This window comes from Entelurus aequoreus, linkage group LG09 (assembly GCF_033978785.1).
Source record: "Entelurus aequoreus isolate RoL-2023_Sb linkage group LG09, RoL_Eaeq_v1.1, whole genome shotgun sequence".
In the NCBI taxonomy this organism is placed as follows: domain Eukaryota; kingdom Metazoa; phylum Chordata; class Actinopteri; order Syngnathiformes; family Syngnathidae; genus Entelurus; species Entelurus aequoreus.
Genome location: NC_084739.1, coordinates 74,240,943 through 74,253,919, shown reverse-complemented (window position 1 = coordinate 74,253,919; position 12,977 = coordinate 74,240,943). Strand labels below are relative to the sequence as shown.

The 12,977-nt window shown below is 36.8% G+C and overlaps 1 protein-coding gene across 1 annotated transcript; it reads left to right on the top strand.

Annotated features, from left to right (window-relative positions):
• Window positions 1-205: 205 nt before the first annotated feature.
• On the top strand, window positions 206-9,877 carry plekha3 (pleckstrin homology domain containing, family A (phosphoinositide binding specific) member 3). Its single transcript, XM_062057833.1, has 8 exons — window positions 206-509; window positions 6,304-6,420; window positions 6,482-6,631; window positions 6,689-6,804; window positions 6,867-6,971; window positions 7,049-7,092; window positions 8,953-9,047; window positions 9,122-9,877. Exons 1-8 carry the CDS (start codon window positions 470-472, stop codon window positions 9,229-9,231), a joined length of 777 nt encoding a protein of 258 aa, XP_061913817.1. The 5' UTR covers window positions 206-469; the 3' UTR covers window positions 9,232-9,877.
• Window positions 9,878-12,977: the final 3,100 nt, after the last annotated feature.

The following is a 12,977-nucleotide window of genomic DNA, read 5'->3' as shown; positions in this document are numbered from 1 at the left end:
GTTATAAATCTTTTTTTGGTTGCCATTTTTTTATTGAAAAAAAAATTGTTTGTTTCGAATCTTTTTTTGGTTGCAATTTTTTGTTTGGTTACGCATTTTTTGTGGTTACAAATCTTTTTTTGGGGGTTAACAATTTTTTGTTTGATTACGAAATATGCATTTATTTTATTGACATAGACGTGCATTAGAAATCAGCCTCGCGGGCTTCCGTAAGAAACGTCTGGTTTGTTGACTTTTCCCCCCTTCAGCCAGCTGACCTAGCAACGCAGAGGCCACGATGACAGCATTAACTTCCCAATTAGTTAGTGACATCATCTTGTTTTTGTCGAATTTTAAAGTAAAAGAACCTCTCGACTAGTTATTTATTTGACTGACTATGTCCCGCCGCAAAGCGCCTGCTAGTTAGCTTTAGCCTGTTAGCTTCTGCTTTGACGCCAAACCGGAAGCGGATCAAAACAAACAAACAAACATGGAGGGCGTCCTCTACAAGTGGACAAACTACATGACAGGTGAGTCCCTCAGCTTATCTCCTTTGTCTCTTTTTAGTTGTATTTATGTCGGCCTAATAGGTTCCATGTGGGTTAATCAATGGAAAAGGTAATGTTAGCATGAATAGGTTCCATGTGGGTTAATCAATGGAAAAGGTAATGTTAGCATGCTAACTCAGCCATAACGTGACATACATTCTTATGGTCAGGTGATGTTTCAGCCATTAAATGACCGTGCTGAATGTTCTAGAAGGATATGTTGTTCAACAGCATCAATATTTTAATACAAATATGTGTATTGAGCTGAAAAGCAACGCAACAAGTGTATTTGACATCAAATTATTAAATAGTAGAAATGTGCGGATCGATACTGATATCAATAAGATTAAAGTACCAATGATTGTCACACACACTAGATGTGGTGAAAATTGTCCTCTGCATTTGACCCATCCCCTTGGGGAGCAGTGGGCAGCAGCGGCGCCGCGCCCGGGAATCATTTTGGTGATTTAACCCCCAACTCCAACCCTTGATGCTGAGTGCCAAGCAGGGAGGGAAACGGGTCCCGTTTTTATAGTCTTTGGTATGACTCGGCTGGGATTTGAACTCCAACCTACCGATCTCAGGGCGGACACTCTAACCACTAGGCCACTGAGATGGGACACATCAATGTATCGATACTTTTGATATTTTAGTTACTTGAGATAACGTTTACCGTTACCGGAAGCTCAGTGCAAAGTAACTAAATTATTGATACCTTTCTTTCTTTAGTTTATTTCGTACATTAACACACTTACAGCATAACACATCACAGTTTCATATCATTTCACTTTACATCATGTCCGAAAAGGAGTAGGAAGAAGCAAAGCTTATTTAATCCTACCCCTTTCCCACTACAAAGCGTTTACAATATTATAGAATCATTTACTGACCTTTTTATAATAAAATAGTATCTGTGAATTAGTATACACAACAGTTTTGTAATACGTAATTAATTAATTCAGTCATTAACATACTGAGATGAAGAATATCTTATTTTCAATAAGGTTGAAATTATTTTTCATAATTCTTCTTCTTTGTAAGCACCATTAATTTGAACAACCTCTTAATCTGGATCATATCAGTACAATGTTTAACTTCACTACTTAATCCATTCCATAATTTAATTCCACATGTTGATATGCTAAAGGTTCTAAGTGTTGTACGTGCATACAAATGTTTTAAATTAGATTTTCCTCTAAGGTTATATTTCTCCTCTTTAGTTGAGAAGAATTGTTGTACATTTTTGGGTAGCAGGTTATAGTTTGCTTTGTACATCATTTTAGCTGTTTGCAATTTTACCAAATCACAGAACTTTAATATTTTTTGACTCAATAAATAAAGGGTTTGTATGTTCTCTATATCTAACATGTATCATTCTAATTGATCTTTTTTGTAACACGGTTAGCAAATGTAGCGCACATTTGTAGTTATTTCCTCATATTTCTGCACAATAACTTGTCTAAATGAAACACGTTTCGTCGGGACTACTTTTATTTTGTACCGTTATTTCTTTATATAATAAAATGCCAATGAAAATGAGTCATTCAGTAATATAAAACAGCAATCGCCATCATTTATTTGTAGGCTACACTCGCATAGTAAGTAGAATATGAATAAAATAAAAATTTAGTGCAAAATAACGCCATACTTGCCAACCTTGAGACCTCCAAATTCGGGAGATTTGAAATTCAAGTATTTCTTATATATATATATATATATATATATATATATATATATATATATATATATATATATATATATATATATATATATATATATATATATATATATATAAAATAAATACTTGACTTTCAGTTAATTCTAGCTATGTATATATACACTACCGTTCAAAAGTTTGGGGTCACATTTAAGGCTGCAGCTAACGATTATTTTTCTATCGATTAATCTATAGATTATTTTTTTTTCGATTAATCGGTTAATCTATAGATTATTATTTTTTCGATTCATCTATAGATTATTTTTCCTTTTACCGATTATTTTTTATTTTATTTTATTTAAAATGAAGATGAAAAAATAAATGTAGGCCAGTTTTTTCAAAAGGCATGGCTTTTATTTACAAAAAAAAAAAGTATGGCCACTCAGTCAACATTGACAACAACATGACAAAATATTCTGTAACAATGTAAACATTTAAAACTTTTAACATTTAACAAAATTAAAAGTAGCTTATTTGCTTTTTAATGTGCAAATATAAAAGTAAACATCCAGTGCAAATCTTAATATTCTGCAATAGTACAAGCATTTCAAAAGTAAAAGTATTGCTTATTTTGCTTTAAAATGTGCAAAAATAAAGATAAACATCCAATACAAAAAAGTGCAAAACGAAATATTCTGTAACAACAGTGTAAACATTTCAACAAAAGTGAAAGTATTGCTTATTTGCTAAAATGTGCAAAAATAAAGATAAACATCCAATACAAAAAAGTGCCAATCTAAATATTCTGGAGCACTGCAAACATTAAGTATTGCTTTTAAAATGTGCAAAATAAACATCCAGTCCAACACAGTACACAATAACCAATTCTACTCATTCCAGTGAGTGACTAACAGTTGTAATGAAGAAAGGTTAGCATGTCTACTTGCTTTGCTTTTTTTCTTGTTTACAATATTCCCAGCAGCTGAAAATAGGCGCTCAGAAGGGGTCGATGTGGCTGGAACTGAGAGGTAATTAGCCTTCACCTCAAACCAGGACTGCGAGCGAGCTGAGCTGCAGTTTAAGTTTCTAGAAGGTCAACGGGCTCATAGTGATGTTACTAGTAGTTGACTGGGAGGTGTTTATTATCATTTGGGGAGAGTCCGCTGCCTGATGCTCACCTGCTAAACACCTATCTGCTCGACACTGAAGCGCTGACTACATGCGCTATGAATATGCACTGCTGATTGGCTGATAATGCTTCGTGTGTACCAATCAGATGGTTGTGTGGGTGGGACAATGCTGCGTGCTGAGACATTGTGTGTACCAATCAGATGGTTGTGTGGGTGGGACAATGCTGCGTGTGTACCAATCAGATGGTTGTGTGGGTGGGACAATGCTGCGTGCTGAGACAGAGGCAGAGGAGCAAAGCAACTTGTTAAGACTTTAGCAGCTAAAGTTAGCTTTAGCTTAGAAACTCGTTCGGTACACCCCCGTACCGAACCGAAAGCCCCGTACCGAAACGGTTCCATACAAAACACATACCGTTACACCCCTAGCAGATACAAATGACACATTCATGTTTTTGTGTAATGATGACAACGTATGCTAACGCGGACGATTGACTAGTTGATGGTTGATGGTTTTCTTTTCAAATGTTCGTTCATAGCCGTTGTGCTGCTATGATAGGCCATTTCCGCTCGACACAGTGTGCATACAACAACATTATTAGGCTGTGTATTGAAATACTCCCACACTTTTGATGACTTTTGGCGTGCGTTTTTCCCCTCGCTCGCACAGTCTGCTTTGCGCTCCGCCATGACGGTAGTGTGACGTAAATATGCGACGCGTCGACGCACAAAAACGGCGTCGACGTATTTACGTAACCGATGACGTCGACTACGTCGACGCGTCGTTTCAGCCTTAGTCACATTGAAATGTCCTTATTTTCAATGAAGATAACTTTAAATTAGTCTTAACTTTAAAGAAATACACTCTATACATTGCTAATGTGGTAAATGACTATTCTAGCTGCAAATATCTGGTTTTTGGTGCAATATCTACATAGGTGTTTAGAGGCCCATTTCCAGCAACTATCACTCCAGTGTTCTAATGGTACAATGTGTTTGCTCATTGGCTCAGAAGGCTAATTGATGATTAGAAAACCCTTGTGCAATCATGTTCACACATCTGAAAACAGTTTAGCTCGTTACAGAAGCTACAAAACTGACCTTCCTTTGAGCAGATTGAGTTTCTGGAGCATCACATTTGTGGGGTCAATTAAACGCTCAAAATGGCCAGAAAAAGAGAACTTTCCTCTGAAACTCGACAGTCTATTCTTGTTCTTAGAAATGAAGGCTATTCCACAAAATTGTTTGGGTGACCCCAAACTTTTGAACGGTAGTGTATATATGTATTTTATTTTATATACCGGTGTGTATATATATATATATATATATATATATATATATATATATATATATATATATATATATACATATAAAATAAATACTTGAATTTCAGTGTTCATTTATTAACACACATAACACTCCTCCACTCATTGTTGTATTTGAATATATTATATATATTATAATATTCTGGGTTGGAGTCAATAACCAGGCGAGGTGATGAAGTTACGTCTCTTTACTTCATACTTCAGAACCGACTCCCACACTTGCCGTCAGGGTGCGCAATACAACGTAAACCGTTGGCCAACCAAAAAGTAACCACAGAACACTATACCCAACATTCACCAGGAGATGGCAACAAACAACTTAGATCACTCTATTACAGGCAGCATCTGTGAAAGTTAATTTGCAGGAAAGGAGTGAGTTTAGGGTTGAATTGTCCATCCTCGTTCTATTCTCTGTCACTCGTCGTCGCCATGACTGTGTCTTCTCCGCTCTTCTGCTTCGTCTCCTTCTTGTTGTGTGTGCAGTTGTGCACTGAGCTCCAAAAGCCGTAGATGTTATAACGTGACTGGGCCAGCACGTTGTTTATATGAAGGAAAAGCGAACGTGACGACAGGCTGTCCTCACTCAGGTCCGCACGGACCTGCAGGGCGCGTGCCTTAAGTCCGGCTGGAAATCGGGAGAAATTCGGTAGAATGGTTGTCCCGGGAGATTTTTGGGAGAGGCACTGAAATTCGGGAGTCTTTGGGAGGGTTGGCAAGTATGAATAACGCCATCATTTGTTTTGTCCTGTGATTTGATATTGTCTAAAAATGAATCCCCAGGAGCAGCAACACTTGAAATACCCTACTTTTGACTTTTTACCACACACATTAGGTCACAGACGTCAAAAAGCTTAGAAATAATATGCGTCAGCGACTTGTCCAGGGTGCACCCCGCCTTCCGCCCGTATGCGGCTGAGATAGGCTCCAGCACCCCCCGCGACCCCGTAAGGGACAAGCGGTAGAAAATGGATGGATGGAGAATATGCGTCAATAAAGCACTTGACGCATATGACGTATACTTCCGGTTATAGGTCATAAATTATTATGACGTATGGACTACAACCAAGAGGGTGGATTTATTAATGGAAACTACAAAACTAAAATGGCGGCCGCATATGACGTACACTTCCGGTTATAGGTAATAAATTATTATGACGTATGGACTACAACCAAGATGGTGGATTTATTAATAGAAACTACAAAACTAAAATGGCGGCCGCATATGACGTACACTTCTGGTTATAGGTCATAAATTATTATGACGTATGGACTCCAACTAAGATGGGGGATTTAGTAACAAAAACTACAAAATTAAAATGGCATCCGGTTATGACTATACTTCTGGGTTCCGGTTTTGGCTACCCTCTAAGAGTGTGATGTCATCCCCTTAATAGCTCCCCGAGTTGGAGATACGTATAAGCCACGCCCCCTTAAACCTTTGACCTCGCAGAATCCCCGCCGCTGGCCCCCCCGTAGCCCCCCTCTTTTGGAGAAACATAGCTATTGACAAAACAGAATGATTCAAATATAATTTCCGCGTAAACGTTGAAAAAAACTATTACATGTGGACTGAAAGATACTGAGACTATATTTGATATGTTGTGGTATTGGGAGGGCTTTGATGCATCCATCAGGTAAATATGCTTCCTTTGTGTTGGGATCTTCAGGCTGGCAGCCGCGCTGGTTCGTCTTGGACGATGGCGTGCTCTCCTACTACGACAGCGAGGACGACGTCGGCAAAGGAAGCAAAGGATCCATCAAGATGGCCGTGTGCGAAATCAAAGGTCGGTCCCTCTCGCGCTCCAAGTCATCGTTCTTCCCCGGCGCTCACCGTTTCTCTTTCAGTCCACCCGACGGACGCCGCCCGTCTGGAGCTGATCATTCCCGGCGAGCAGCACTTTTACCTGCGGGCGGTGAACGCGGCGGAGAGGCAGCGGTGGCTGCTGGCGCTGGGCTCGTCCAAAGCGGGGACGCCGGACGCTCACAGACACGGAGGTCTTGCTTCAAGCGCCTCGGGAGGTTCTGGGTCACTAACTTAGTGTGTGTGTCCAGGTCCTGACTGTCTGAGGACCAAGATGTCCGAGCTGCGTCTTTTCTGTGACCTCCTGGTCCAGCAGGTCCAAACCATCCAGTCCCAGTCCACCACAGACCCTGAGGTCACATCTGAGGTAACCCCGCCCCCTCACCCCACCCCCTTACATCAAAGTTTGACGGCAGTTTGCGTCTTCAGGCGTCCCTCCTCAGTGCCACCTGTGCCACCTTCATCAGGACGCTGGAGGAGTGCATCACCTTGACGCGGCACAGCGTGGCACCTGACCTGCAACCTCCTGAAAGGGTCTGCCTCTCTCGCTGCAACAGGTCCTTCATTTCAATACAAGGTGACTGTTGACTGTTGGAATGTCTTCTGTCCAGATGAGAAGGTCCGTCAGTCACCCGGGAATGTCCACTGTGGACAGGTGAGTGCCAACACAGCTGCACGTGTCCTGCCACACACAGCTGGTCCCTCCATCACATCTTCCCTACAATCTGCTTTTTGCTTCAGAATCATTGCATTGGCTTACAAGTCTTTGTTCTCATTTAAAAAAACATTTGGTTCTAAATCCTTTTTTATTTTTACAAATCTTATGTTCCAGCGCCCCCCGCGACCCCAAAGGGAATAAGCGGTAGAAAATGGATGGATGGATGGATGGATGTTTTTGGTTGCAAATGTTTTCTGGTTAAATAATTAGTTTTTGTTACTGTTTTTTTTTTTGTTTACGAATGTTTTCGTTGTTATAAAATGTGGTTACTAATCTTTTTTTGTACAAATCATTTTTTAAAAGTTTTTAGCATAAATCTTTTTGTTACAAACCTTTTGTGGGGTTACAAATCACTTTTACAAAAACTTTTTTTTTGTTTAAAAATCTTTTTATTTTGTTTAAAAATGTTTGGGTTGTAAATCGTTTTTGTTCCAAATCTTTTTTTGGTTGCAATTTTTTTTATTGAAAAAAATAGTTTTGGTATGAATCTTATTTGGTTGCCATTTTTTTTATTGAAAAAATTGGTTAGTTAAATCTTTTTTTGGTTGCCATTTTTTATAGGAAAAAAATCGTTTTGTTACAAACCTTTTTTTTGTTGCAATTTTTTAATTGAAAAAATCCATCATCCATCCATCCATTTTCTACCGCTTGTCCCTTTCGGGGTCGTTTTGTTATAAATCTTTTTTGTTACAAATATTTGTTTGGTTACAAATTTTTTTTGGTTCCAGATATTTTTTGTTACAAATCTATTATTTTGGGTTCACAATTTTTTTTTTAACTTTGGTAATAAATCTTACTGTTTTACAGGTTTTTTGGTTACAAATCTTTTTTTGTTTAAATAGTTTTTGTTATAAATCTTTTTTGTCACAAATATTTTTGGGGGATACCGGTATACACAATTTGTTTTGGTTACAAATGTGTTATTTTGTTACAATTTTTTGTTTGTTTCAAATCCTGTTGGTTAAATTTTTTTTTTTTTTGTTAAAAGTGTTTTTGTTATAAATATTTTTTGTTACACAATTATTTTTTTTTTTGTTAGAAATATTTTGGGATACAAATTATTGGTTTTGGTTAAACACGTATTTTTTGTTACAAATCTTTATGGTAAAATTGTTTTGTTAAAAATCTCTTTTTTGTTTGCCCTAGATATTGTTAGTTACATTAATTTATTTTGGTTACCAATATTTTTTAGTTAAAATAGTTTTTGATGTTTGTTTCTCTTATAAATTATTTTAGTTATAAATAATTTCCATCCATCCCATCCATTTTCTACCGCTTATTCCCTTCGTTTTAGTTAAATGTTTTTGGTTTCAAATATTTATTTGGTAAAAAAACATTTGTTTGTTGTTTTTATGTTTTTTTTGTTAAAAAAATGTCTTGGGTTTAAATCTTGTTTGGATCCAAATCTTTTTACCGGTAGTTAAAAATAATTTGTTTTGGTTACAAATATTTTTTTGTTAAAATAGTTTTTGTTAGAATTTTTTGTTCCTCTTATAAATTTATTTAGTTAAAAATAATTTGTTTTAGTTAAATGTTTTTTGTTTCAAATATTTATTTGGTAAAAAAAAAATGTGTTTGTTGTTTTTATATATATTTTTTTGTTAAATGAATGTCTTTGGTTTAAATCTTGTTTGGATCTAAATCTTTTTACCGGTAGTTAAAAATAATTTGTTTTGGTTACAAATATTTTTTGTCTCAATTTTTCTTTTTTGTAACTAATCTTTTTTTGGTGGGTATTTAGTTTTAAACGTTCCCTCTGCCAGCAAATCTTTCAGTTCCTGTTCTTGTGTCCCTCAGGTGGGGGGTCTCCAAAGACGGCTCGAGATCGAAGCAGCGGCGGCACCGGGCGAGCTCGGACAGTTCCGTTTATGACGCCGAGCCAACGTATAAAGGTGGGGGGGGGGGTAAAAAAAAAAGTGTCGGACGTTAGCGTAGCATTAGCTTAACTTCCTGGTTTGTCTTGCAGGTTTGCTTCCGAGGCTCAGCAGCGACTCGTCCTCCATCCCAGAGGAGCGAGGGAACGGCGTGAGTCTGAAGACCACGCCCACTGACACGGACACTGAGCTCTTCTTCTGAGAAATGTAACTTTTGTGGAGTGAGAGGTTTGTCAAACGAGCACCTTTAGACTTTTTTATTATTAACCTTGAAGACGCCCGCTGAGCCCCCCCCTCCCTTGCCCTCCCCTCACCATGTAAACAAGTGCCGAACATTTTGTAGTGATGACTGTGAATGTGCAGAAAACACGGCAGTTTGGGGGAACCATGTGAAGTGTCCACCTTTTGGCTCCGCCCACACCGGGCGTATAACCTCTTCTCTGTAGTCAGTGTTGGCGGGTGGAAGGTTTTTTTTGTGTTTTTCTTGTGCAACTGTGACAAAAAGCGTCTTGTAACGCGACACGTTAAGACGTGGGACTTGTAGAAGGTCTTTTTTTTTTTTTAAACTTCAGCTTTAAAAGTCGCTTGCTTGTGGTGAACTTTTAAAAGCACCTTTTTGGTGATGATGCTGGATATGTCGCCATGGTAACCGACCCTCGTTCATCCTAACAGTGTTAAGCACTTTAAAGCACTTAAAAATCAGCTTACAACAATGAAATTAATAACATAATGTTTATTATTATTATTATTACTATTATTATTAGAAGACCTTTTGGCTGTTTTGTTTTTCTTGAACTTCTAAGGAAAATATGCAGGAGTTGGAAATGTTTGTCATCACCAAATTAAAAGAAAATCCTACTAATCTTTTTTATAGCTTCTTTCTCCATTTAAGAATCTATCAATATCAATTTTATTGTTGGAAATCTCTCTTTTAAGCCTTTAAACCACCTTGAATGCATAAATATTAGGGGTGCAAAAAAAAAAAAGTTTTACATCCAATCTGCAATTTATTTACATTTATTATTTCTATTTTTTATTTTTTTTTAGAAGAACCAATTTTAAAATACGCTTTTAGGCCGTCTCCATGCAACCAGAATTGCGTTTCTTATTAATCCCTATTCTAAATCAATTCATAATTTTAAAAAAATCGATGTAAAAAATAAATAAAATATAAGTAGTTATTTGATTCTTTTTTAAAAAATTTTTTTTATAAGAATTCATTTTTAAAATGATATTTTTAGGCCATCTCCATGCAACCAGAAGAAAATGTTCTAACCTGTAAAAGTTATTTTAGATTTTTTTTTAATGCAACTAGAATTGTGATTCATCCCATATCTAAATTAATACTTTTTAAAAAAATTTTTTTTGAAGAAGAATCAATTTATAAAACGTTGTTTGTAGCCTCCATGCAATCAGAATCTCCATTTTTATTCATTCCGTATCTAAATCGATTCATATTTTTCAAAAATCGATTTGAAAGACAAAAAAAAAAGTAATTTTGTTTTATTAATAAGTATCAATTTTTTAAAAGATGCTTTTAGGCCATGTCAATGCAAACAGAATCACGATTCTTATTCATCCCGATTCTAAATTGATTCATAATATTTAAAAATTGATTACAACTAAAATATATATATATATTGCGGGGTTTTTTTCCAGAATACATTTTAAAAAATACGCTTTTATGCCATCTCCATGCAACCAGAAGAAGCTTTTCTAACCTGTGACCTTTTTTAGAATTGTATTTTATTAAAAAAAAATAAAGTGGTAGAAAATGGATAAAAGGAAATTTTAAAGAGGTTTTTAGGCCATCTACATTCAACTAGAAACACTATTCTTATTCATCATGATTCTAAATCGATTCATAATATTCAAAAACTGATTACAATAAAAAAATAAAAAACATTTTTTTTGTTAAAGACACTTTTAGACCGTCTCCATGCAAACTAAATCGCGATTCTTACTCATTCTGAATCTAAATCCATCCATGATATTATAAATCGGCAAATTTTTTTTTTGCAACAATCAATTTTTAAAAACGTGTGTATACATTTTTTTTTGTAAGAATCACATCTTAAAAACGTTTGTAGGCCGTCTCCATGCAATTAGAATGGCAAATCTTATTAATCCTAAATCTAAATCGATTAATAATTTTCAAAAATGTATATAAAAAAAAAAAGTTTTTAAATAAGTATCCATTCTAAAAAAAATACTTTTTTAGTTCACCTACATGCAACCAGAAGGAGCTTTTAAACCTGTTTTGAAAAAGTTTAACTATAATTATTATACCAATCGATTATGAATCGAATCGTCACCCCAGGAATCAGATGGAATCGTTCGGTTTCCAAAGATTCCCATCCCTAGTAAATACACGCACAAGTCAAGCATGAAAGGTGTGTGTGTGTGTGTGTGTGTGTATGTATGTGTGTGTGTGTGTGTGTTTGCACAAGGTGTGTGTATTTGTGAATAGGATTGCATTGTTTTCTCTTTGATCAAGCAGGTACCCACAATGCACCTGGTGCAGGATGTGTTCACGTGTACATCCTGCACATGCACACGCACATTTTTGTTAGTTTAGCAGACTTCTAGTACAAATAGTCCCAAGTGTTGAGCAGTGGTGATATAAGCAAACAACACGATGACGGCTGCTTGTTTAAAGAGCGTGTTGGCGAGGCGGCGCCGGCCCTCTCGCCTCTGAGATGGACGCAGTCGTGAGCGGACAACACCGAGTCAGTGGTCAGTTTGGACTTTTTTTTTTTTCTTCTGTGGACATCCCATCTCCATCTTAACATCTTCAAATCTCCGCTTCTGTGTCCGCGTTTAACTGTAGGACTGATGGACCCGCCGGACGCCGCCGAGGATCCACGGCCAGAAAGTCCGCATCAGCTCAAGGTGAGACGTCGCAGCAGCATATCATAACATCTATCCTAAACTGACCTCTGACCTCTTTAATGGGTCCACCTTCATAGTCCGAAGTCCCGCCCGGGGCCCATTTTTAAAGAAGAAAACGTATTGTTACATATTGCTTTGTCAGCATCTTTAACGTGCAAAATGTATCAAAGTGACCCCCGTCCTTCCATTTGTATGTAAGTCGTGGAAATATTAGTGGTCCAGGGTCACACTATGGCCGTCATAAAACTGCAGAAGAAGTGAAGCAGCTTGACGGACTCAACATCACGACTGGTGTTGACTTATTGCTGCCATGTTGTGCTTAAATGCCCATATTTCTTGGTTGATCACATGTCATAGCTTTGTAATCACTGCTGCCCTCCTGTGGTGGAGTCACAAAAAAACTTGGTTTTTTGCTGCTTTGGGTCACATTTACAGTAGCTATTATCCCTAGGCTTATTTTTTTAGAATAACTCACATTTTCCTCAACCATATTGTTACAAATGTCCCCAACGTGTAACATGTGGCTGCGATGTTACGAAATGACCAGCAGAGGGCGAACCCGTCCGTCTGATCTTGTACAAAGCCAATCCAGGTCTACGTTTTATTTTAAACAATTTTTTTTTTCATATCAGTGATGTTTTGTTTTTTTAACATGTCCAATGCGAAATTAATTCATTTATATTCAACGTAGAAAGTTGATTCAGAACATATTTCCGGATGAATTCAGGAAGTTGACAACAGGAAGTAACGTGTCGGATGTGACGTCATTGAATAGCTTATTAATACTTTTACCCATTTATGTCAATATTCCACAATATACAATAGTTTGACTGCATCAATTCTTTATTAGCGAACACAAACAGGATAACATGTTATTTACAGCCAGGTTGGGGCACTTTTAATTTCCAACAGTGTTATTCATTAAAAGGTACAACTGCATCACGGTCTGCGGTAATATTTTACTACAGCACATATTTCTGGGCAATGTCAAATATAGCACAGTACGTACAATAGTTAAAAAAAAAAAATCAAAATAGAATGATTTGAAGCTTCTGT